This window comes from Oncorhynchus gorbuscha, linkage group LG08, assembly GCF_021184085.1.
Source record: "Oncorhynchus gorbuscha isolate QuinsamMale2020 ecotype Even-year linkage group LG08, OgorEven_v1.0, whole genome shotgun sequence".
NCBI lineage: Eukaryota > Metazoa > Chordata > Actinopteri > Salmoniformes > Salmonidae > Oncorhynchus > Oncorhynchus gorbuscha.
The window spans coordinates 49075811-49100406 of NC_060180.1; the positions used below are offsets into that span (position 1 = coordinate 49075811).

A 24596-nucleotide genomic window follows, 5' to 3' on the forward strand; every position below is an offset into this window, starting at 1 on the left:
TTTGCCTTATCTTCAGATGCTGCGTGTGAGCAGGTGTCTCTGTCAGCTACGGCCCGCGCCTACCCGAAGGGACCTGCAGTCGGTTGCCGCTTATTCTGCAATTCCTCTCTACAACTAGAGGATTTCTGTTTTCCCCGTTTGGACATTTCCTGTAAAGGATTGAGGATTATGTTATTTCTGTTTGGACTTAAATAAACTCAGTTTCTGTTAAGTCGCTTTTGGGTCCTCACTCACCTGCATAACAGCACTAATGTGTGGAAAAGAACACCCTTTTCACAAGTTGGATCGTTTTCATTGCAAAGATGGGGACATCTTGATACAACAGAGGTATGGGATCTGTACAGCACTATACACTGTCGACACTGTAGACAGGCCTTTGGCACACTGTGAGCAGCGCGCTGAACAAATAGCTCAGCGGGTTATTAGGTTCAAAGAACTGCTGACTACAGATGAGTCATTGTTCATCTTGGCTTTGGTTTCGAAGTTGAGCAATGATGTGTTCCATCAGTAAAGCGTGTTCCATCAGTAAAGCTCCAAAGACAAGATGATCTATCACCTTCTCCGGTTCCCCTCTCTGTCGTGGTATCTGGTAAGATCTGCAGCACTATTAATACATGGGGCTTAGCTTTCCATTTGTAACTCGGGACATTGAGTCGACTTGCTAGTTACACGAGATTGCAACACAGTACATGTACAGTATGCAACAGTATGGCGTCCTCCATGGAAGATGCCCTTACATTTCAGACTAATTGGCCATTATGTAAGTGTTATAATACACAGTAAGGATCTTGCATGTGTTATACTGAAAAAGTATATAAACGCAACATGCAACAATTTCAACGATTGTGGTCTGTGGTTGAGGCCAGTTGGACTTACTACAAAAATTCTCTAAAATGACATTGGAGGCAGCTCGGGCTCCCAAGTGGTGCAGCGGTCTAAGGCAACGCATCTCAGTGCTATTGGCGTCGCTACAGACACCCTGGTTCAAATCCAGGCTGTAACACAACCGACCGTGATTAGGAGTCTCACAGGGTGGCGCACAATTGGCCCAGCGTTGTCTGGGTTTGGCTGGTGTAGGCCGTCATTGTAAATATAAAAAGCAAGACAGCAAGATAAATCAATGAATTAAAGCTAATCTTCATTTTAGCCTGCTACTTCTCAGGAATGTACTTGAGGAAATGGTACCTACGTAATAATTATCTAATGAATAACACAAACTCTTGTTACCCAATCAAACATTTTTTTTATTAACCGATATGCAAAAACACACTAGCGCGCACACATGTTTCTTTAATTCCATTTATTTTAACAGTAAATTCAGTTAAACTTAGTACTCATCTTGTCTCACAAACACTGGCCTCGTGTTCCATCCCACAAAGTTCTGTATAGAAAACAAGGGAATATGGGGGTGATGGGGGGGCTTCTAAGCTGTTAACAGCTGTTAAGTTTCTTAGCTGCCACGTGTTAGTTTTTCCCCCTTACTTTCCAAGAGACCGCCAGGACCGGTAAAGAGTTGGCAGGCTAGACGGTGTGATGGGGGGGACAGGGCTAGGGGACAGTAGGGTGATAGGTGTCCAACCTCAGGCCTCCCCAGCAGGCAGCACATGACCCTGGAGCATCCCAGAGCTGCGTGTTCCGGGTGAGAGAGGCAGAGGTCCATTTATAACAGCGTAGTTTGTCTCCTTGACAAAACAAACACCCCTCTAATACCACACAGTACACTCCCCCGGCAGGGACTGTATATCCTGCTCAGAATAAGACACGGTTAAAGTTAACGCAGACATTAGCATTATAAACGTGTGTGTGGGAGTATGCATGCAAGTGTGCTGTCACTCTTGCAATAGTAGTGGCATGGCAAATGTGCTACAGTACTTGCTAATGCTCACTATTAAGGGGTGTGATGTGATTTAGCAACAGTAGGTGAAAGTCATTTTCTTTCTGCATTTAACAATAGCCTGTCTTTTGAGGAACTTGGGATGTAAACAAGTAAAAGATTGTTGAGGTGTTCCACGCTTGTGCGCGGACACGTGCATGCACACACACTTACGCACGCACACAGTCTTGTACAGCTAACCTTGTGGGGACACACAATTCAGTCTCATTAAAAATCCTATTTTCCCTAACCTTAACCCAAAAACCTAACCTAAACCTTAACCCTAATCCTAAAACCTTGCTCCTAACCCTAACACTAACCCTTGCTCCTAACCCTTAACATAATTCTAACCCTAACACTAATTCTAACCTTTAACCCTAAATCCCCTAGAAATTTGACCTCGTGGGGACAAACAACATTTCCCCAGTTGTTTGTTTACTATTCTTGTGGGGACTTCTCGCGGCCACAAGAATAGTTAAACACACACACACACACACACACACACACACACACACACACACACACACACACACACACACACACACACACACACACACACACACACACACACACACACACACACACACACACACACACACACACACACACACACACACACACACACACAAAATACCGTTTTGATCATGCTATTCCTTTGCTGCCTGCAAACCTCCTGTGTGTGTGTGTGTGTGTGTGTGTGTGTGTGTGTGTGTGTGTGTGTGTGTGTGTGTGTGTGTGTGTGTGTGTGTGTGTGTGTGTGTGTGTGTGTGTGTGTGTGTGTGTGTGTGTGTGTGTGTGTGTGTGTGTGTGTGGCCGAAGTTGTAAATTCTCCACACATACTATATTGAGAGGGTGGGTAGGGAGGGACTTGAGTTTGGGCTCTCTGACAGCCACTGCTCCAGTTTCACTTTAAAGTGTTGGTGATATAAACTCGACCTCTGGTTTATGTAATCAGCCCCACTACTGAAGCATGTTTATTCCTCCCGGTCTCATCCACAGTTGAATCGTCTTACAGTTCCCCTCAGCCGGCCCACAGCAATGTAGCGTAATATGAACCACTATTAAATGCATTGACTTTCGAGGTAGATGTGAACATTTTAGCCCATATCTGGGGAAGCTTTCACAGTTGTGCTCAGAGTTTTGTGGCCTGCTTCTTAGAGCTGCAGTTTATAGCATCCAAGGCCTCTATTGGAGGACATAAATATTCAGGTAAATAGATATCTGCTGTAGTATTCTTTAGAACACTATATTTTCGTATCTGTACCAATGAGTGCAACCGTTGATCAGCCAATGTTCAATTGAATTAGTAGTAATTGAATTAGTAGTAGTGTGAGTATTTAAGCTCAATGTTGATTTATGAGCGTCATTTGTGTGCAATGATCCTCTGAGGCAGCCCACCTTGACTTTCCTTTCCCCTCGCTCAATGGAACATTTTTATTCCATGAAAATAATTGCATGCGTAAGGTAACCCTCTGCACCGATGAAAGTGACACAAGTTAAGCCTATGTTGTAGGACTGTATGCAGTAGAGTACAACATTTCTCCCATATGTTTTTGGCTCCAAAGTGTGTGTGGAAAACCATATATCTCAATGTGAATTAACCCATTCCCTCGTTCAGGAGCAATAAGCAGTGTTTGTATTGATGACGCATATGTCTCTTATTACACTTTCCATTGATGCAAAGCACATAGAGTTCCAGTCAAAAGTTTGGACACACCTACTTATTCAAGAGTTTTTCTTTATTTGTACTATTTTCAACATTGTAGAATAATATTGAAGACATCAAAACTATGAAATAACACATATGGAATCATGTAGTAACCAAAAAAGTGTTAAACAAATCCAAACATATTTTATATTTGAGATTCTTCACAGCCATCCTTGGCCTTGATGACAATTTTGCACACTCTTGGCATTCCCTCAACCAGCTTCATTAGGATTTTCTTTACAACAGTCTTGAAGGAGTTCCCACATATGCTAAGAACTTGTTGACTGCTTTTCCTTCACTTTGCGGTCCATCCCAAACTCATCCCAAACCATCTCAATTGGGTTGAGTTTGAGTGATTGTGGAGGCCAGGTCATCTGATGCAGCACTCCATCCCTCTCCTTCTTGGTCAAATAGCCCTTACACAGCCTGGAGGTGTGTTTTGGGTCATTGTCCTGTTGATAAATAAATGACAGTCCCACTCAGCGCAAACTAGATAGTAAAGTGTGCCTTGAATTCTAAATTAATCATCGACAGTGTCACCAGCAAAGCGCCCCACACCATCACACCTCCTCCACCATGCTTCACGGTGGGAACCACATATGCTGAGATCATCCGTTCACCTATTCTGTGTCTCACAAAGACACGGCAGTTGGAACCAAAGATCTCAAATTTGGATTCATTAGACCAAAGGACAGATTTCCACTGGTCTAATGTCCATTGCTTGTATTTCTTGGCCCAACCAAGTCTCTTCTTCTTATTGGTGTCCTTTAGCAGTGGTTTCTTTGCAGCAATTTGCAGCAATTCAATGATAAAGACCTGGTTCACTCAGTCTCCTCTGAACAGTTGATGTTGAGATGTGTTTGTTACTTGAACTCTGTGAAGCATTTATTTGGTCTGCAATTTCTGAGGTCGATAACTCTAATGAACTTATCCTCTGCAGCAGAGGTAACTCTGGGTCTTCCTTTCCTGTGGCAGTCCTCATGAGAGCCAGTTTCATCATAACACTTAATGGTTATTGCAACTGCACTTGAAGAAACTTTCAAAGTTCTTTAAATTGTACAGATTGACTGACCTTCATGTCTTAAAGTAATGATGGACTGTTTCTCTTTGCTTATTTGAGCTGTTGTTGCTATAATATGGACTTAGTCTTTTACCAAATAGGGCTATCTTCTGTATATTACCCCTACCTTGTCACAACACACCTGATTGGCTGAAACGCATTAAGAAGGAAAGAAATTTCACAAATGAACTTTTAACAAGGCACCTGTTAATTCAAATTCATTCCAGGTGACTACCTCATGAAGCTGGTTGAGAAAATATCAAGAGTGTGCAAAGCTGTCAACGAGGCAATGGGTGGTTATTTTGAAGAATCTCAAAATAACATATATTTAGATTTGTTTAACACTTTTTTGATTACTACATGAATCCATTTGTATTATTTCATAGTTTTGATGTCTTTACTAGAAAATAGTAAAAAATAAAGAAAAACCTTTGAATGAGTCGTTGTACAAGGTTTTGACTAGTACTATATGTCCCAGATGGACCACTGCATCAAGCATATTTTGATAGGCTTATAGAGTACACTGTTGAGGGGTCCAATTACCAGGCCCTAAGTAAAACAAATTGTAACTGTCTTATCTGTCTATGAGCAGACTAAGCGTGTGTGATGGTGTGGGAAAGATCTGACTGGATGTTCTTGTGAGAGAGAGACAGTATTAATCATGGCTGTCACCCCCTCTCCAATTTCAGCACAGAGGCTAAAGACCTTAAGTGCTTTCTCAGCCAGGGGACTACAGGCTACAACCTGAACCTGCCTTGATTTTCTCTTGCTCCCTCACTGGGTGGGCGCTCGTTAGAGCTGTTTCACAGCCAGCGAAGAGATTTCCGTAGCAACTTACATGACTGTCTTAAATACTGAAAATCAGGGCTCACATGCTGTTATCGCAACCATTATTTTTTTGCCTCTCATAAACACTTCTAAGATGTGAATTGATCCACCTGTCATTAATAAGGATCTTTTTAAAATGTTTTCTTTTTGCAAACACAGCTGTTCTTTGTGAGTGGATCTTTTAACAATTGTTTGATATTTTGAGTTGACCTAAAAACGTCCCCTACCGGTTATAAAAAAACTTGTCAGTGTCCCCCCTCCTTTCCCCTCCCCATCTATGACACCTGTTCAGCCTAATCACTGTGAAACCACCAAGTTAGACTGAAAAGTCTACTAATTTACATGCAAATAAAGTCAAAGAAACCCAAAGCGTTTAGCATCATCCCAGAAAACTTTTCACTTTGCCTCAGAGAGCTGGACTGTGTACACTGGCCATATTGAAACTTGGTAGGCGGGCCAGCGACTGATGACGGTCGTGGGCATGTGTCTGACAGCACCTCCAGAGCCGAACCCCTGCCCGTCACAGCCACCCACAGCCCTCCACCCCCATTGCTGCTCCCCTGCTGACGTTGGCTGTTCTGTTTACATTTAGGGAGGTCAGCTTATTCCATTCTTAATACCACCTCCAGTAGGGAGAAGTGCAGAGGTGTCAAACTGTGGGTGAGCGACATAGGGGCATAGGGACAATCTCACAGATTACCGTGACCATTACTCGCTGTATCTTTCTGTTTTACTCTTCATGGATTTGAATTTTGTTCACTTATTTATTTTTCATCGAGATATTGGCATTTCATTCCCGTTTCCGTCATTAGATCCGCTTGTCTGTACACTTGAAGATGAGCACAGGGGGATAAGGCTGGCTACATTTTCCAAAAAAGGTTCCCCGTCTGTCTCACGGACATTGGTCACCAACCTTTCCGTGACCGTTTTTCTGTTTCGATTGGGCGTTCTAACATGATTCTATCATGAGTTACAAGGTAGTGAACTATAACTCAACCTCAAGAAAGCCAAGCACGATGGATAACGTAACCGATTGCAATGGTCCCGGCTTGGACCTCATTCAGAATCGCATTGAGTCTCTGAACAATAAGATGGACAAACTCATCAACATCCAAGAGAAGATCCTCAACCGGCTGGATGGAATGTCCCAGGACATTGACAGTATAGAGAGGGACATGGAAACACTGAAGGTGGATAAGGAAGAGATCCATATCCCTGCCAGAGCCCGAACTCTACCACCGGCCCTGGCTCAAACCCAGGGCACGGGCATGGGGGGCGAGGTGAGAGAGATGTGTCAGGAGATAAGTTCCATCGTGACAGTGCTGGACCAGCGCTCGCAGAAGCAGGCTGGGAAGCTGGATGGGATGGAAAAGCTGGTCCTCAGCATCCATCAGGTCATCAGATTCATTGGGGAGACGATGAAGAGCCCCCGGGTTATGGAGATGATGTTTATGGGTCCGGCAGCACACAAGGCCTCCAAGTCAAAAGACCTCAAGATGGCTATTAAGAGGCAATCGTTCGCAGAAAAGAGCAAGAGCTCAGTTACTAAGAAGACCGACAAGGTGAGACTGGGAGTTCTAACTGTTGTCGTTTCTTTGGCTATGCCGGATTATGTGATATGACTTGCTATTCTATAAAATAATTTCTCTGTAATTAATATCACCTGATTGAGCTAATCATGTAAATGTAATTAACTAGAGAGTCGGGCACCACTAAATAATATTTATAGAGCTGTTATCTTCCGAATAAACTGTTATCTTCCGAATAAACTCTTAAAGACCTAGTAATATTTTACATCCATAGCAGTCAACATTAATCTTCATCTTACTTCAGTCTCATCTGAAAGTTGTAAATTCTTGGTTATCTGCAAGAACCCTGGCTAACAATTTGAATCAGCATACAAAATTGGGTTTAATCATTTACTTAATAAATACCTAACTAATCACACATAATTCACATACACATAATTAAATCATAACTTGATTACAAATTACGTCATAGGAAAATGTCCCTAGCGGGCGGAATAGATATGACGACTTGTTACACAATGGAAAAGGGGCTGGGTTGAGTGAAAGAGTGGGAAGACAGGAACAAAGGCGAAGCTGTGCTATTGTAAATACAGTGTCTTATGCATTCTAAATTACCGCCCATTTGGAAAAGGAAAATGCAATAAATATTTACTCTGAGCTGCGCTTCAGTAGGTTGGTGGTAGATTGAAGGCCATGTGGCCAAACCGAGTCCTCTGTCCTTTGAAGAATGTCTCTGGTTGTCAATTGGATACGTTGTAGTAACGTCATTGTGTAATAGACGGGATACTCTGTCTGTTCCTTCCTAACCTGCATTTGCAGCTGCGGTTGCTAACTCAACAGCTAGGAGGTATCCCTTCTGTAGTGAATATGAGTTCAAAGTTCATACCATTCGCAACCATAGCTCCTGCTGATTTTGGCTTTGTCCTATAGTTATTTTCGGAACCATTCTGATATAGGATCGTCATCCTACCTCATCGGAACAGGAAGTTCTATTGTTGTCAAGGGCTTATATAGGAAGGGAGAAAAGGGGTGTGTTTCATAGTTTACAATCTCTGTCTCTTTACGTGGGCAGGCCACTGAGTGAGCAGCCCTAATTTATGAAAACCCACATCTCACTTTTTAGAAGCTAAAATCACATTTCATCCCATCACAAATAATTTCATATTCAAGCATTTAAATTTAACTAATATTCCAATCCGATAACTCCGATGTGTAGACTTTCCACTGTAGAGTTTATGTCATCTTATCATCGATGAGAATGTCTCAGATGACAACCAAACTGACATCATATTCATTAAGTACCACTGCATATGTTCAATTGTTCGGATTACCAGAATATTGTTCATTTCCCCCCACACACTGATGTTCCCAGAATCTCTATTTTAACCAAGTTTATTTTTTTTTAACCTCAGTAGGTTGGAGAAGGGAAAAGGGGGGAAGAGGTATTTATGACTGTCTTAAACCTTACCCCCAGGCCAACGTCATGACACTGCGCTAACCAAAGAGGTGTGTTTTTGCAGGTCTATGTAGACTATATAAAGGTTGCTTTATTAAGGCACTTGGATACGTTAATGTGAACTACGTTCATATTTTTAGAATGGATTGACGATATGGATGTGACAGCAACTTAGGTTAGATGAATTGCTGGGTTCACTGTTCCCTCATGGACCTGCAAGTTACATGTCCTTAAACACATTTGCACAGTTGTATATAGGTTCGGAGGTAGACATGGCGTTCCATGTTGTCATGTTTGGTTTATGATTTCATTTAATTTTATGACTTTGCCACTGCAGAGGAAAATGATAAGAGCAGCAAAGCTGACTAGTCAAGTTGAGTTTTGTTTCCTAAGGAAGGATTGTGGCTTTGCTCATGCTACTTTTCCTCATGCAGTGCTGGACGATGTGTCAAACCAATATGACTTATATAGCGATCTCCACTGGTTTATAGCAATCTTCACTGGTTTTATAGTGCCATGCATAGTATTCCTTACTGTATGGAAGGTGCCAAAGCCTATACACAGTGGTAAAATTGGTGGGGAACTTTCCACCACTAGGCTTGTTACTGTGACTGTATTACCACCAGACCGGCGGTCACGAGTTGTGATGGCAGTTTAATTCCACGTGACCGTTTAGTCATGGTAATTAGGCTTCTCCAAACTCTGATTCAGGGCAACCCCCCATGTACATTGCTTACCTCCCGCCACAGTAACAGTGTCAAACAGCCATTGATCTAAATGTCTGTACTTAACACTGTATGATACATGTCACAGAGGTTGGCTCAAAATAGGAAGAAGAGGATGGACCTGTATAGGGGAGAGTTTTTAATAGTGAAGTGGTTCTATATTGTTCTATTCTGTATTTTTTTAAACTGCACTGTCGTAAGTATGCATGTCACTGTAAGGTACCTCTTGTATTCTACGCACGTGACTAATACACTTTGATTTGATTTCAGTTGCTATATGCTGTAGGTGCTGTTTTCAGATTCATAGTATTGCTTGGGGATGGAGTGCTGGACCGGTAGAATGTATTTGCCTTTGTACTAGAAGCAGGCATGTGGCTTAAATAGGGATCTAACTGGTTAAAGAACTCATTGGCAACAGGTGGCAACGGGTAGCGACAGGGGTGAGAGAGAGCCTAGTGGTTAGAGCATTGGGCCAGTAGCTGATAGGTTGCTGGTTCAAATACCTGAGATGACAAGTTGAAAATCTGTTGATTTACCCTTGAACAAAGCACTTAACCCTAATTTACTTCATTGATGTTGTACTACTATGGCTGAAGCTAGCTGGTGTATGTGACAATAAATATATTTGTTTATCTTAGGGAAGTTAGTATAAGCATTTGGTTGACTAGATTTGGTACTGGACTGAATAGATAACAGAAAGAGAGAAATTTGATTCATACTGTCTACTGCACGGGGTTACACAATGTGTGGCACTGTTTGTGTTGTGGAAGATGAACTTTACACCCAATTCCTCGGAGCTTAAAGGGCAGTCACTTCCAACTTCAACAAGCACTTGAAATTGTTGATACAATGTGAATAGCAGTAACACGCGGAGGGGTGGTCTTAGGCACAGACACTGAAAGTCAATGGGTAGTAGTGTTTGGCATTAAAGCCTTATAACAGGTTATAGGTACCCCATCACTCTCCATCATTGGCACAAGGGTGGATGCCAGGCAGGTATCTGTTTTCATGCCCAGGGTATATTACCTGCAGGATCTATTTCATTTAAAAAAATCAAATCAAGCATAGACAGTGTAGCGTACGAGTTTCCACATTTCATGGTGCAGAGTAGTGTGAAGTAGATGAACTAGGGAATAAGGAAAGGGTTACTGTAAATAGGTATTGGTATCGGAACATTTTAATGTAGTCAGATCCTTATTTGGTTCGATAAGGGTCCTTCCATTTCAACACAGTTCCAGCACAAAACAGACTCATTTGATACAGACAACCTTTTCAGCTTGATTTGAGGTTAGAGCTCAAACAGCAACTCGGAGGTCATGTAAGTCCTTGACCTCACGTAGCAGGTGTATGAGAAACGTCTGAACTGGGTCCCTACAATCTGTTTTTAATATAGGTGAATATACTGTATCATTGAAAACCAGATGGTTACTGTTTTTAAGTCCACACGTTATGGCAGCATCCATACCTCTGTGATTGGCTATGGGCTATTGGCTACTGTATGACTCAGATCGCCAGGAATTCTCGCTGTCGTCAGAGCTTTCGTCAGGTTCTACCTTCAGCCTCTGGCCAGCTCCCATCAACTCAAGGTATGAGATGTCTGTCCACCACAGACATCTGTCACTTTAGCCCCCCCCCCTCCCCCGCACACACACCACACACACACACACACTGTACCCAACCCCCGTATCCTTAGATTTGTCCTTCAGGAAGAAACACTGCTGTCACTGTAGAGTGGAAACCCTCTCCTCAAAATATCTTCTCTGCCTTACTACTGAGCAGTGCTTACCTCACAACCAACAACTAAGAGGCCCTCAAGAGACATTTTTTAAGATGTTGACCTGCTCATAAAAGGACTGGAGCGTTTTCTGTGGTACTAGTCAGTCCCGCCTTACTGAAGTCTGTTTGAGAAGACTTGTTTGGTTGCTTGCGCGAAATGTTTCCGCTCAGGGTTGGCACTGCATGCTATTACTTACTATAACGGGTGATGTGCTATAAATTCACAGCCTCGTACGTATGTAACACCCTATCCATTCATCTGCTGTGTGCAATCAACAACATGCTTTGACTGAAACAAAGTGTGTCTTTATGTTGATGCATATTAACGCAGTATCAGAGTGCTGCCCTGAATAAAACAACCAATAAGTTATATGTTATATGTTTGTCACTTTAATGTAATTCTTCCTTACTCTTTCATGTATTGTTTCCATTTTTCTTGTTCAGTTGTAACTTACCCCCCCCCCCCCCTCACCACCCCTCACCACCCCTCACCACCCCTCACCCTTCCTCCTTACCCTTCTGTGTCTTTATCCATCTCATGTTGCATGCCATTCACCCTGTCCAACTAACATTGCCATGCTGTCGGTCTTCTTAACAGAGAACTACCTCTACTAAAGCCACTAAAGGTACTCAAGGGATGATAAACCCTGCATGTGAACGCAACCCAGCTCCCCGGAGACCACTCACAGTCACAAGACAACAACGCTCCACAGACCAAAGAATTTCCTTTCTAACAGCAAACCCACCGTAAACTTTGTACTTGTTAAATTGCTCAAAGAAAACATGTTTTCATGACGTTTCTGAGCAGTAGATATTGTCATTGCATTCTGGTAGTGGTTTAAGGGAAATATACATACCTGACCTCATTTGAAGGAATGTTGACATGCAGACCAAATGCAGAGTGCGATGATCTTATTTTTTTATTTTTTATTCCGCGTCCTTCCCTTCCTTTAGCCAAAAGTCCACAAGAAGAAGGATGGGAAGGAGAAGTCGGGTCTGAGCCCGAAGGGTCTGAAAGAACAGAAAAAGAAGAAGCTCCCAGACACAGCAGGTGCTCACATCACAGCACATTCAAATGTGTCAACAATACATCACAGCCATACACCACTCACACACACAGTGACCTTTATAAGTCAAAACAACCTAAATCCCACACAGCAACACTCACAACATGTAACATGTGAGATGTAAACAACACCTGTTCTGAAAGCTTCGAGAGCGGGAGAGGAAAAATCGATACTTTCTTTTTAGCCAAAGGAAAGGGAACAGGCAAGTCACAACACTCTTCCTGCCAGACGTAAACAACAGTATTGTACTAACTAGTATATCATGACACAGAAACATCAAAGAGCTCAAAAGTTCAGACAGAAACATCAGACAACCACTTGCCGTCCTCTTAGGAGGGTACTAGGAGTGTGTTGACATTCTGAGGCATTGTGCAATTGTCTGATTAAAGTTACCAAAGTGATGTTCAGGCAGGTGGTTGAATTAATTTGAACTGTATACCCTCTGACGTTCTGTTTGTTCCTCTGCAGATACCATCTCCCTTAGGAAGCAGGTGTTGCTACTAGAGGAGGTTCAGAAGCTCAACAGGGAGAATGCAGAGAGATCATCATCATCATCATGTCACCAGCAGCAGCAGCACCTCACCCCTGATGGCTTCCTGGACCTGGAGGCTGGGTCTGGAGGGGCCTCAGAGGGTTCCCTCAGCCCAAACCTGCTGGACCTTATCCTCGAGGGCCCCAAGGCCCCTGTGACTGAAGAGGAGTCATTGTCTGAGGAGGAGGCTGCAGGAGATGGTCTAAAAGTGGAAGAGAGGAAGGAGGAGGAGGTTGTAAAAAAGGAGAAGGAAGACCAATCTAAGGAAGAGGAGAGAAAGGAGGAGCTGTTGGAAACCACAGAGAAGCCCGAGGAGGATGGAAGACTAGAGGAAAAAGAGGGGGAGAAGGAGAAAGAGGGGGACACTACACTCTCTAAAGGCCCATCGGAAATTGTTGATATGTCGGTAAAGGATATCCCTTCTCTCCCAACCTCCTCTGAGGCTCCAGGAGACACCAACTCCATTCCCGAGAGGTACAGTATCTCCTCTACCCTCACTCTCTTCCTACTTCTTTCATTCTATGTATTTCTATCTTTCTCTCTCTTTGTCCCCCTTTTCACACGATCTTACTCCACCTTTCTCTCACCCTACTTCAATGGTGCTTTATGTGCTGATCCCTCTCTTCCACGTATACACACACATACGAAACAACATTCCACATTTTCTGAAACATTTCTAAAACATGTCCGTCTGTTCCAGCTGTGAAGACCACAACAAAAGTGATTCCTCTCTGTCTCTGGAGGCAGCAAAACAGGACCAGGTGGAGGAGGGCAGCACCGGCAGTAAGCGTCAGGTGATGGAGGAAGACCTGGGAGTAGAGGACCACAAGAAGAGTCGGGTAGAGGAAGGAGAGGATGAGGGATGGGGCATCTTCAAGGCAGACGGGGTGGATATCGGTGTGGAGCGGAAGAAGAGGCTGGGGAAAGATCAGGCCACAGAAGTCAAGCAGTCTACTGGGGAAATGTTCTTCATTGGTGAGGACCAGCATCTTTATGGGGTACCATGGCTTTAAGTCTGGCGCAAAGGTGGTAAGTGGGCGGAATCTTATTCATTTGAAATGTGCACACCATTCCATAAGTCACACATTGATCTCAGTGGAGGACTGGAATTACGCAAACAAATCTTAGGATTCGGGCCTAATATGAAATCCAATAGATTGCTGATATGGTGGCAATTATCTCTTTCTGTAGAAAATATTCATACCCTTATTGGATTTGGATAGAAAAGCATGATCTCTCGGAGTAGCGAAGTACGAGATAACTGAAGTTTGCATAACCAACCTTGTATCTTCTGTCATGTTTACCACAGTGTGTGAGTAAGCACAGGGCGATAATTTGATTATGAAAATCCTGAGGTACCATTACAAGAGCACATGTTAACTGATTAACAATACAGCTTATATTTCCCCTCCATGCTACTGTTTGCCAGGGCTCGCTTGATATCAATCTCAAAATGACTTCACTGGTTAAATGAAGGATAAATAAATAATAATATATTTTTATGCATTTCATACCTCCCTTTAGACAAAAGTCCTCCTCCACCAGCTCCATTCAACCATCGGATAGTGTCGGCCAAACCCAACCAGATCAACAACTTCTACACCATCAACAGAGTTGAGATTCTAGGAGGGTAAGTGTTCCAAACGGAGCGTTACTAGTATCAAATCCTAGATGCCATTGATTCCGTGAGCATTTTTATTTATTTAACCTTTATTTAACTAGGCAAGTCAGTTAAGAACAAATCCTTATTTTCAATGACGGCCTAGGAACAGTGGGTTAACTGCCTGTTCAAGGGCAGAATGTTCAGGTGTGTAACTCTCCTCTCTTCTCCTCTCCCCTGGTTCATAGCTTCAAAGTTATATTATAGGAGAAATCAATATAAAATACAATACCTTCACAAAATGATATTACTTTCCTGTAGAGATCTGATTTTGTATTTGAGGACATAATGATAAAATAGTTCTGATAGTTCAAGTTCTGACCGTGAGATCCCAATCAATTCAGGGGATGTATTATCTTGATGTGTAACATTCTAGGATTTGTGACTTACAGGTGATAGTTTTGGCAAGTCTTTCTGACCCCTGTCGAGGGAGTACGGTTGCGTTGAAACGTTCCCATTATAAATCATAAAACGACACAGACAGGTGTAACTCAGAAACGTTGAACTGACGACACCTTATTTATCTTTGCTCTCTCTTAGGGGTCGTTTTGGCCAGGTGCACAAATGCATGGAAAACTCCTCAGGTCTCACGCTAGCTTCCAAAATCATCAAAGCCCGGAGTCAGAAAGAAAAGGTACAAAGTCAACATTTTTTTATACATGATTTGCATGCATGTAAAAACCTCCACACATCCTTGTAGCTTCCTTGAAAACTACTTTTTGAAGGCGGACCCACTTCGCTTCCTATTCAAAATGTGGAAGTAGACATCGGAACATAATGCTCTAAGGACACTTCAGTCTACGTGGATGGGGGATGTATTTCCTCAGATGTTTTTAGTTTGACACAGAAAAGAGAAGCCGTACCTTGCCTGCTAGCTGTGAGTGAACATCTGACACTTCTCATTGTGTGGTTGGTGTGTGTTTGGCATGCAGGAGATGGTCAAGAATGAGATCATGGTCATGAACCAGTTGGACCACGCCAACCTGATCCAGCTCTACGCCGCCTACGAGTCCAGGAATGATATCATCCTGGTGCTGGAATAGTACGTTCCCTCCACAGAATGAAAAGGAACGTTATCAGCATTATACTGAATCTCTATGGTTTTCTACCTTGCTGTATGTTCCTTCTCATAATGTTTTCTCAACCCACATCTTTAAAGGACCAGTGCAGTCAAAAATGTGATTTTTTCCCCCTGTGTTTTATATACATTTCTACACTATGAGGTTTGAATAACACTGTGAAATTGTGAAAATGATAATGCCCTTTTAGTGTAAGAGCTGTTTTGGACTGCCTGGTGACATCACCAGGTGGTAAATTTGATTGATAGATATTATTTGCCAGTTAAATAAACACAAACAAGAGATACATGTTTTTAAAGTGTCAGGGATATCACAAAAAAGTCTGACTTCTTTCCATTGTAATCCCTAAATTCCATGGTGCGAAAGCATAACAACATTACATAAATAAAGACATATTACATAAAGACTTGAAAAAGATATATATTGATCGATCATCAGCCAGCTTTTGACAATCTTTTTAAAAATGAGATTGGGGTCGGCATGGCTTTAAGTTGCTGGGGTAGTTTGTTCCACTCAACAGCAACGGTAATATAAGTCAATCATTTGATAGGTACCTAGGGGCTGAGTCAGTCATGATTCTATGGACCAGAGCAAGTGGAATTCATTTGACAATTTTCTCTAGCTGATGAAAATGCTTGACCTCCAGATGAGTGGGGGGATTTTAAGTAAAAACCTCACCAGTTTGTTTTTGGCTGGTCTGTCTGTATTCGTTAGATGTTTAGGGATGCTGGTGAACCATGATGTGTACGCATAATCAAAGTGACACTGAACTAGCGCACTTGCCAGAGTCTTTAGGGTGTCACATCAATATATCTTGAGGTCCAGGAATTTAGTTTTGTGGTTTATCTTTGTTAAAACCTTCCATAGTCATAGTCTCACCAGGCAGGTACGTATCCAATTCACCCCCAAGGTGAAACTGATGTTTTTGGTGTAGCCACTGAGTTGCCTACTTTGAAACTAAAACCAGTGGACCTTGACAGCTTTTACTCTGGAACCAAATAAGATGGATTCTGATTTTCATGATGCAGATGAAATGTGTTATCTGAATGCGATTTACTGATATTGGGTAACTGTACTAAGGATCTCTTCTATTGAGGCTTTGCTCGAATGAGACACCAGTAGAGCAGAGTCATCCACATACAAAAGCAATTTACAATGTAGCAAAGAGCTGCTGTTTTTAGGAGTGAGTTCATGTCTAAGTTTTAATCAGCACTTTCAACACTGTTTTTTATTCAACACTATTACAAAAAATAAAACGCGCTTCTCTTTACTTCCACTCGCCCTCCAATAAATGAGTAGCCAAATGTATCGATAGCCCTGCATTTTTATTATTATTAGCAGCTATTTTAATTAGCAGTATATTTTAATATCAGGGAGTATTTCACTTTCTCTGGTCATAGGAACAACTTGAATTTGTGCCTGAGGCAGATGCGGTGCGACACGAGTTTCTTCATCAGGTGGAAAACTGTGTCCCCTCTCTCTGGTCTGTCTCACCGGAGAAAAGGAATACTTCTGAGACGATTGCTGTGTTCAAAACAAAATCTCTGACGTTTGACTTCAGTGTGTTTAAGACAATTGGGATCTCTGAGGGAAAAAAACGAGATCCGATTGGGGAAAACCATTTTTCCGAGGTCACAGTTAAAAGCACCATGACCATGAGATGCAGGTACCATCAGTCCAGTAAAATAAAAAGCTGTGCCTTGAAAGTGCCACACCAACTGATCTATTTTGTAATCAAAGCTTGAATTTTGAAATATAATATGGTCTGAGAATAACACTATTGGCAGGCCAGGCATATAGCCAATATGCTGTGATAATGTATTAGACCTACTGCACACACCTCAGACAGACAGAACTGTTTTTATTAGGCTAATGTTAAAAAAAATGTAAGTCATGTTTAAAAATCAGAACGTTAGATCTCGACTTGTTTTTTGGCTGTGAAAGTAATCTTGACTCACAAAAGATTGGTGACCACTGCACTAGAAAGTTTTCATTAACATCCACCATTTTGTCTCTACTTGATAAATAGGATCTAACCGAGTCAATGGCCCCGCTGTTAAAACCAAAAGCATGATACTATGATCAACCTTGTCAAATGCCATCTGCAGATCCAGCATTATCGTTCCACAGAAAAGTCCTGATAAAGTCAGTTGAAAACAATAGACTTGTCAGTGGAGTGGGACTTTCATAAACCAGACTGTAATTTGTATAAAACTTTTTCCAGCACTTTAGACACTCAAAATAGATACAGGTCTATAGTTCCCATGTGAGTTTTGCTGCCCTTCTTTATGGATAGGATCACTCTATTATGTTTCGTATGTGTGGAAACTCTTCCCTGCTAAATGGGTGACAAAGGGGGCAATAAATTCAGCACCATATCTTAAAAACCTGTCAGGGATATTGTCGAGGCCTGTAGCTTTAAAGCAGTTTAGTTTAAACAGTCTCTTGCCAATTCAATCCTGAGACACTGCTGTAAAGGAAAATGCATCAGCTTGTACAATCATCTTGGAGTAACGGCCTGGGTCCCGACCCTCCCCATACACTCCAGTACAACCAGGTATCCTCTAAATGAAATCTGAGGCAACTGTTGTGAAAAAGGCATTAAGATTTTTTAGCTGCCACTTCCTTGTCCAACGTAATTTGTTCTTTGACCTCAAGACCCAAGATTTTGCCGTTTGTTTCTGTTTATCACTACATGCCAACTGTTTTAGGGAATGCCACAACTTCCTAGGATTGTTCCTTTTCTCACAAATGTTGCAATTAAAATGTGATTATTTTTGGCATCTTCAATCATCTGACTATCTTTGTTCCTTAGGGTTCTGTGTCTCAAAATGTGGTATTCTGTGATTTAATGGCTTCAAGGATTTCTTGATTCATCCAGGGTTCAGTTTTTTGTTGAATTCTTACAGTTTTCCATAGAGCCACTTTATCCACAATGCTTAAGAAACAGTGGAAACAGTCCCATGCTTTATCCACATCTAGACATATAAGTACCGGGTCCCAATTAACTTGACTCAAGTGATCAATAAATGCATGTTTGTTAAAACGTTTTAGAGATCTAACAGTTCTTGTGTTGTTAAAGTTGAACAGTTAGTTTTCATGTTTTTCCCACGCCACTCCGAGAAAGTCGTAGCAAAATTCTTGCTTGAGAAATATTATTCTTTTTTTTATTACAACAATCACAGTAGGTTTACCCAGTTTGATATTGACCCTGTAATGTACATCCATTGTACCCTTAGTTATAGGTACATAATTGTACCCTTCAGTGTTGGCTCGCTCGCCAATAAACATCATCGCATCGGTGAAAGAGACGTTTATTTGGTTCCCTGATTTGCATACTGCGACTACTGCTCTTTGAGCTCAAGCAACGAATATCTGCAGATCATTTACAAGATAATTATCTGTAGATAGTGGATCTTCACTGCAGAAACAAAAAATAGTGGGGAGAGTGCATCATTCTGGTCCACACCAGAAGTGCCTAAAAAATGTATAAAAGCGCATTTAACAATCTAACGGAATGGCAGACTACTTTTTGAGCTTTACATAAGAGATTTTTCAAAAGTGCATGGTTGTCGGTAGATTTGTAAGCATTTTGAACGAAGAGCCATTTGGGAGACAAATCAGCGTCTCTTTTATGTGAACGGAGCATAATAATGAACCGGCTCATGGAAAGACTTAGAACGCCCATCACCCTTTCAGTTCATACCTTAAAAGAGATATAAGATACACATTTTTATTTTTAGAGTACCACCACAGCGACAAAGCTGTTTGTTTCTTTTAAGTGGATTTTTTTTAACCTCTTCTCTATACCAAGTCCCTCATGTGTACACGCCTCTCCGCCATCCCACTTCTGACACAAGTGTATCAAATTCGAAGGGTAGCCCCGACCGGGACAAGCAACCTTCAAGCCAACACATTAACCATTTTTTCCAAGAGGTCCTCTTGACAAGGTCACTCAGTGTTGTGTTCAGGTTGCTATAATATTGATTACAGCTCTTTATGGTGACATGATCTTAATAAAGACTTCAGAACATGCAGCGGACATGCTCAAACTTTAACTAATATAACCATAGACCATAACCATAACATAGGTACAACACTTCCACTCACGGGTGGGCAAAAAAAACTAACTGATAGCCATGCCTCCACTAAGCTACGCCTCCAGTGATTGTACCTTTTTATATAAAAAAATATTGGATACAAAATGTACCATTCTACTAGATTATCTGCACATGTACCCTAAAAGGTACTGAGCAGCACCATGTGAGATCATATGTGTACCTCTGAAGGTACATTATGCGTATTTTGATATTTTTGTACCCCAGAGAATAATACTGTACCCTAACCATACCCTTTTTTCCCTGCGAGTGTACAATGTCTTTGTGTGTGTGTGATCGCAGTGTGGATGGTGGGGAGCTCTTTGACCGGATCATCGACGAGAACTACACTCTGATGGAGCTGGACACGGTCATGTTCATCAGGCAGATCTGTGAGGGCCTTCAGCACATGCACAAGATGTACATCCTCCATCTGGACCTCAAGGTAAACAACCACACTGTATTTGACAGGGGCAGTGATGTTATTGAGAGCAGGGCAATACACAGATTGTGCACAACAGATAAACACTTGTCTACCTGCGTCTTGATATTTTTTTCACCTTGAAGGGTTTCCTTTTTTGTTGTCTTTCAGCCGGAGAATATTCTATGCGTGAGCAGAGTCACAAATAAAATCAAGATCATTGACTTTGGACTTGCCAGAAAGTAGGTTTCAAATTCACATTGATCTTTGTTTCATTCATATAATTTTAGATGATATGATGTATCACTGCATGCAGTATTATAACATGGTATTTGTATTGATAGATTCCTCTTCAAAATTAACATGTATTCCTCCCAGATACATACCCAGAGAGAAGTTGCGAGTGAATTTCGGCACCCCAGAGTTCCTGGCCCCAGAAGTTGTCAACTACGACTTTGTGTCATTCAACACCGATATGTGGAGTCTGGGAGTCATTACATATATGCTGTAAACACACACACACACACACACACACACACACACACACACACACACACACACACACACACACACACACACACACACACACACACACACACACACACACACACACACACACACACACACACACACACACACACACACACACACACACACACACACACACACACACACACACACACACACACACACACACACACACACACACACACATTCTGAAGGCTCTTCCTCTCCTTCTACAGTCTCAGCGGTCTGTGTCCTTTCCTGGGCGACAATAACCCTGAGACTCTGAACAACATCCTTGCCTGCCAGTGGAACTTTGACGAGGAAGAATTTACAGACATCTCAGAGGAAGCCAAAGACTTCATCTCTAAACTACTCATCGTCAATAAAAGGTATCATACATCCAGGGGTGAAAGTAGATTTAAATTCTTCCCGGTACGGGACCTCCAATGTGCGCACTCGCATGCACACCAAACATTTATGGGCCTGGAGTGGCTCTGGACGTTCTGCTGCACCGAGACAAAAAATTGCCACAACCCCTCCTATCCCTGCTAAACTAGAATACTGTACAGCAGGGTTTGGCAAGAGGTTTGGCCTTGGGCTAATTTTCTTCTCAGCTAATAGTCGGTAGAACAGAACATAATAGCAGGCCAATTCATAGGCCTATGCTACAAATTAAACAAAATGTTTAACACATCTGGTTAGTAGCTATATAATCAGTTCAATGTCAATAACGTATCCTAATATTTTCACTCTGATTAGACTTATAAAATCACCAATGTCTCTATTAAATTTGTTTTTATATTTATTTGTGCGTTGATTGGGGAAAAACAGCTTGCAATCAAGAGAAAACGTCTCAAGAAAGGTGGATAATAAATAGAGGTTTCAGGTAAGAATGGACAGAGAAATAGGCATTCTTACCATATTTCTCCATTGTCAAATCAGGGTCTTGTTGGAAACAAATCGGTTGATTTTTGCAAATAGTTCAATATGAGACATCCGTATGAATCTAAGAATATCACTTTCAAAAGTTACCTTTCCACCCAGACAGAGACTCAACCGAGGCAGTAAATCTCAATTTTCAACTGCTGGCTAGTCAAACTTCTTCAGGATCGATGTCCTTTCCACGGGACGGTTGAGCTAACGTAGGCTAATGCGATTAGCATGAGGTTGTAAGTAACAAGAACATTTCCCAGAACATAGACATATCTGATATTGGCAGAAAGCTTAAATTATTGTTAATTGAACTGCACTGTCCAATTTACAGTAACAATTACAGTGAAATATAATACCATGCTATTGTTTGAGGAGAGTGTACAATTTTGAACATGAAAAGTTATTAATAAACAAATTAGGCACATTTGGGCAATCTTGATACACATTTTTTAACAGAAATGCAATAGTTCATTGGATCAGTCTAAAACTTTGCATATACACTGCTGCCATCTAGTGGACAAAATCTAAATTGCACCTGGGCTGGAATAATACATTTTGGCCTTTCTCTTGCATTTCAAAGATGATGGTACAAAGAAATACAAAACAACGGTTGGTTTGTCCTTTGTATTATCTTTTACCAGATCTATTGTGTTATATTCTCCTACATTCCTTTCACATTTCAACAAACTTCAAAGTGTTTCCTTTCAAAATGGTACCACGAATATGCATATCCTTGCTTTAGGGCCTGAGCTACAGCCAGTTAGATTTGGGTACGTCATTTTAGGCAAACATTAAAAAAAGGGGAGGATCCTTTTAACCCAACAACAGAAGCGCTTCCCTAAAGCTGCCTGGATTTAAACATCTCTTTTCCGACAGTGAAAGGCTCAAATAATAGGGACAGAATAGGAAAGTAAATGTTTTGTCTCCTCGAATATTGAATGCCACAGCTCAGCATTCAGAATGTCATCACAGTTACATCTTTTGTGGGAATTTTAATGCTTGGTTCTAGAATAAGGCATCATGAAGTTGTTATGGAACACTTTATATTATCTGGATACTTTTTTATTTTTTATTTCAAAATATAAAGCTAACAATAGGTATCATTTTTTCCCTTTTCTTTAACAAAGGGTATGGCATACAGTGCCTTGCAAAAGTATTCACCCCTCCTATTTTGTTGCCTTACAACCTGTAATTTAAATGGATTTTTATTTGTATTTAATGTAATGGACATACACAAAGTAGTCAAAATTGGTGAAGTGAAATGAAAGAAATAACTTGTTTAAAAAAAATAATTACAAAAATGGAAAAGTGGTGTGTGCATATGTATTTACCAACTTTGCTATGAAGATCTGGTGCAACCAATTACCTTCAGAAGTTACATACTTAGTTAGATTGCACACAGGGGGACTTTATTTAAATGTCACATGATCTGTTACATGATCTCAGTATACATACACCTGTTCTGAAAGGCCCCAGAGTCGCAACACCACAAAGCAAGGGGCACCACCAAGCAAAAAGCACTATGAAGACCAAGGAGCTCTCCAAACAGGTCAGGGACAAAGTTGTGGAGAGGTGCAAATCAGGGTTGGGTTATAAAAAAGTATCCAAAACTTTGAACATCCCACAGAGCACCATTAAATCTATTTAAAAAATGGAAAGAATATGGCACCACAACAAACCTGCCAAGAGAGGGCCGCCCATCATGGAAAACGCTATGTCTAGCGCAAACCCAACACCTCTCACCACCCGAGAACACCATCCCCACAGTGAAGGATGGTGGTGGCAGCATCGTGCTGTGGGGATGTTTTTCATCAGCAGGGACTGGGAAACTGGTTAGAATTGAAGGAATGCTAAATGCAGGGAAATTCTTGAGAGAAACCTGTTTCAGTCTTTCAGAGATTTGAGACTGGGATGGAGGTTCACCTTCCAGCAGGAAAATGGCCCTAAGCATACTGCTAAAGTAAAACTCGAGTGGTTTAAGGGGAAACATTTAAATGTCTTGGAATGGCCTAGTCAAAGCCCAGACCTTAATCCAATTGAGAATCTGTGGTATGACTTACAGATTGCTGTACACCAGCGGAACCCATCCAACTTGAAGGAGCTGGAGCAGTTTTGCCTTGAAGAATGGGCAAAAATCCCAGTGGCTAGATGTGCCAAGCTTATAAGAGACATACCCCAAGAGACTTGCAGCTGTAATTGCTGCAAAAGGTGGCTCTACAAAGTATTGACCTCGGGGGGGGATGAATAGTTATGCACGCTCAAGTTTTCTGTTTTCTTTTGTCTTTTTTCTTGTTTGTTTCATAATGAAAAATATTTTGTAACTTCAAATGATATACAACCCCCCCCCCAAAAAATCCATTATAATTCCAGGTTGTAAGGCAACAAAACAGGAAAAATGCCAAGGGGGGGTGAATACTTTCGCAAGCCACTGTACCCTCACTAAATGTAATTTTAACCAAACCCACCAAGCCCTTCCCAGCCACGGAGGTATTTAAGGAATGCATGGTGACGGTATTGGAGGATTTGGCTATACCGATAAATCCAAGGACAGCATAATTACGTCTGTCAATCAGGTAGGCTTACCTCTTTTTATATAGGAAAATAGACTCTAGCAAAGCCCTATTTCTGTTAGTGAAGTTGAATTAAATAAAGACAATTGTTCTAATGAATTACTTTCGTCTCTGTTTGCTGTCCACCGCTGTTTGATTATGTCGCAGCCAATCAAAAACTGATGTCTGCCGACTTGCCTAATGATTTAAAAAGTGTCTGTCTCATGACATTGTTATACATTTGGTCTCCAGTCTATGAGCTATGGAAAAACCACATAGGCTACTACTCTTTCCACTGTAGGCTACATCATTCATGTAAAATTAATCTGATGGAGCGTTGGTGGAGCACCGCAGTGCTGCGTCTCTCTAACAGCACCCTGGAGAGGCGCGCTGGGCATGGACAAAGTGGACACTGATTTCATGGGGCGGCATCAGCGCTCACCTAAATAGCCGTCATGCCACTGGGTGAGAGAGGTTATCATTGTTTTTTAGACAGAGTAATGTGAGGTGTTATGTGTTGTTGGAGGTGCGTGTTGGTCAAGAAAAGACCTCCCTCGTCAAACTGCAGCTCTAGGCGGCTGCCTAATCCTACCTAACGGGCGGGCCGGACGTGGGGACCTAATCAAAGAATTACATTTAGAATCCCTATAAATTCTATAGCATCTCTATGGTCCTAATTATAAAGATTTTTCATCTAACTTTTACAACGTGTTAGCTTTTCTTGTGGCATAAACACAACCAGTTATGATGTTTTCATCTGATTGTCAAACAATCACAGTATGTATTTTGCCAGGAC

At 41.6% G+C, this 24596-nt stretch overlaps 1 protein-coding gene across 2 annotated transcripts in view; it reads left to right on the plus strand.

The window, feature by feature from the left end:
• Positions 1-479: 479 nt before the first annotated feature.
• LOC124041768 (myosin light chain kinase 3-like) overlaps positions 480-24596 on the plus strand; it is a 33268-nt gene continuing 9151 nt past the window's right edge. The window contains exons 1-11 of one of the 2 annotated variants that reach the window (XM_046359762.1): positions 480-589; positions 11910-12006; positions 12491-13028; positions 13255-13529; positions 14079-14184; positions 14755-14848; positions 15147-15256; positions 19694-19835; positions 19983-20053; positions 20190-20318; positions 20555-20707. In XM_046359762.1, coding sequence (XP_046215718.1) covers positions 545-589; positions 11910-12006; positions 12491-13028; positions 13255-13529; positions 14079-14184; positions 14755-14848; positions 15147-15256; positions 19694-19835; positions 19983-20053; positions 20190-20318; positions 20555-20707 — 1760 coding nt within the window. In that variant the 5' untranslated portion in view covers positions 480-544. Of the gene's footprint in view, positions 590-6103; positions 7032-11909; positions 12007-12490; positions 13029-13254; positions 13530-14078; positions 14185-14754; positions 14849-15146; positions 15257-19693; positions 19836-19982; positions 20054-20189; positions 20319-20554; positions 20708-24596 lie in introns of those variants that run through there. The other variant, XM_046359761.1, reaches the window with a different exon arrangement.